This window comes from Colobus angolensis, unplaced genomic scaffold, assembly GCF_000951035.1.
Source record: "Colobus angolensis palliatus isolate OR3802 unplaced genomic scaffold, Cang.pa_1.0 Scaffold11, whole genome shotgun sequence".
Taxonomy (NCBI): domain Eukaryota; kingdom Metazoa; phylum Chordata; class Mammalia; order Primates; family Cercopithecidae; genus Colobus; species Colobus angolensis.
In genome coordinates, this window is record NW_012112030.1 from 8,822,930 (window position 1) to 8,825,113 (window position 2,184).

At 42.9% G+C, this 2,184-nt stretch overlaps 1 protein-coding gene across 1 annotated transcript in view; it reads left to right on the forward strand.

Annotated features, from left to right (window-relative positions):
- Positions 1-2,184, forward strand: part of KIAA1467 (KIAA1467 ortholog) — a 36,827-nt gene that overhangs the window by 9,578 nt on the left and 25,065 nt on the right. Inside the window, exon 2 of the mRNA XM_011953991.1 lies at positions 1,324-1,719. Coding sequence (XP_011809381.1) covers positions 1,324-1,719 — 396 coding nt within the window. The remainder of the gene's footprint in view (positions 1-1,323; positions 1,720-2,184) is intronic.

Consider the following 2,184-nt stretch of genomic DNA (forward strand, 5'->3'; position numbering starts at 1 on the left):
GGGAATTGATAAATGTCCATGAAATCTTCACAATTTATGTTCAGAGATTGCAGTAAAGACAGGCATAAGAAATTATAAAAGTATTAATTTTGGGAATTGATAAATGTCCATGAAATCTTCACAATTTATGTTCTCCTGCCACGGTTCCAGCAGATCTCTCCATTCAGGGTCCCTGACTTCCTGCAACAATCTGGTCTCCATATAGTGTTTTATTCTTTCATTTTATTAATTGAACAAACTGAGATATAATGTATGAAATGACATCATCAAGGCCAAGGTGACCCAGAGGTAGACACTAGCATTAGTAATTATTCTTTTCCTTTTTTTTAATTAGCTGGGTTATGTGTTTTTTTAAAAATATTTCCTCTGAACAAAAGATTTAATGATAGAGTTTACATTAGTGATAGATTACCAGATAAAGTCTCCCCAAAAGAAACATTTTCTTGGTTGTTACTTGGCGGTAACATGAAGTAAAGGCGTAAAATCATTCAGTCATTGGCAGTGAGGCCAAGGGGTGGGTGGCTTGGGAGAAGGTGTGCCTAGGCTCTTCTGTAATTTCTGTCTCAGCTATCCCAAATCAACACTGCAGGCTAAGTAAAAACAAAGTGCTTGCCATGCAAAGCAACTTCAAGATAAGTCCCCTACCTCTGTATTCCAGCTAGATCACCACCCCTCCCAGAATGCTTGCTCAGAAGAGCAGTTTTTGGGATAAACACTGTTTACTAAAAGGTATACTGAAAGGGCATTCAAATCACAGGATGGTTCTTAGAAGTGAGATTTCAATACATCTTCAGATGAACATTCAGTGTTCAACTTTCTAAGTTGTTTCCATAGAAACAGTTGAGAAGCCACAGATATTGGGCTGTGAGAAGCAGCGTATGGAGAATAATTGTTCTAAAAGTTTACCAGGAAAGATTAGGACGTCACAGATGTAAGAAAATCTGAGGCAATGTGCACATTAGGCACATGGAGAGTTGACACGGAGCCATGGTCTTTTTCTTGAGTGAGATTCAAACACATTAAGAGAGCTTTCTTTTTAAACTAAAGACATTTTAAATTCGCTAACTTCTGCCTCCTTTTCCATTGTCTTCAACTCATGCAGGCAGTGATCCTGGAGCACTGTGCTTTTGTTTTTCCTTCCATTCCTAACCCCTACTTCACTGGCTTGTTTTACAGATAGCCACCAAGGTTCAAACTTGATGTAAACCTGGATTTTTTTGTTTTAGTGTTCTGTGTTCTTCTGGGTATTTACAGATGCCATATATTTGGTGAGAGTGTCTCCTCCCCAGTTCTCCTTGACTCTCTGTTTTTCTGTCTTTTCAGGGAAGAAGAGTCCAGACCTAGGGGAGTATGATCCCCTCACCCAGGCTGACAGTGATGAGAGCGAAGACGATCTGGTGCTTAACTTGCAGAAGAATGGAGGGGTCAAAAATGGGAAGAGTCCTTTGGGGGAAGCGCCAGAACCTGACTCAGATGCTGAGGTTGCAGAGGCTGCAAAGCCACATCTTTCGGAAGTCACCACGGAGGGCTACCCCTCGGAACCCCTTGGGGGCCTGGAACAGAAGGCAGCCTCCTCCCTGGTGTCATATGTGCGCACATCTGTCTTCCTGCTGACTTTGGGGATCTCGATGATCCTGGTGCTCCTGTGTGCTTTCCTGATCCCCTGTCCTCCCAGAGATCTGCACAGCACCTGGAGCCGCCACTTGGGCTCCCAGGGAGGTGAGCTGCAGAATCTTCAGCCCTAATCCTGTGAAACTTCATGCTCTCATTACATTTAAATTTTCCTCCAAATCTTAAAACTTAATATGTGTCATGTGGCATTCCCCACCCTGCCCTCCCCGCTGTGTGGAGGTGGCAAGGAGATTAAGATTTGAAAGAAAACAACACCTCCAAAAACCTGGGAATCACTGCTCTGTTGTGTCTGTTGGCATTGGTCTTTATTCGACCCAGAGAGGACAGGGCTGGTTTGCTGGGTTCCTGCTGTGGAGCCAGCACTGTATCGGGGGAATGCAAAGCTGTAGGAAGGGCTATTTACAGAGAAAAGCAAGGTTCAAGGCCTGGCTGCACCAGGTATAGGGCTCTTGTAGAACCCTCCGACATTCATTGATTATAGAGGCCTGATCTAATTTAAATTATAAAATAATTTCATTTCCTGTAAAAGATAGTTGCTATCTTTTCTTTCTT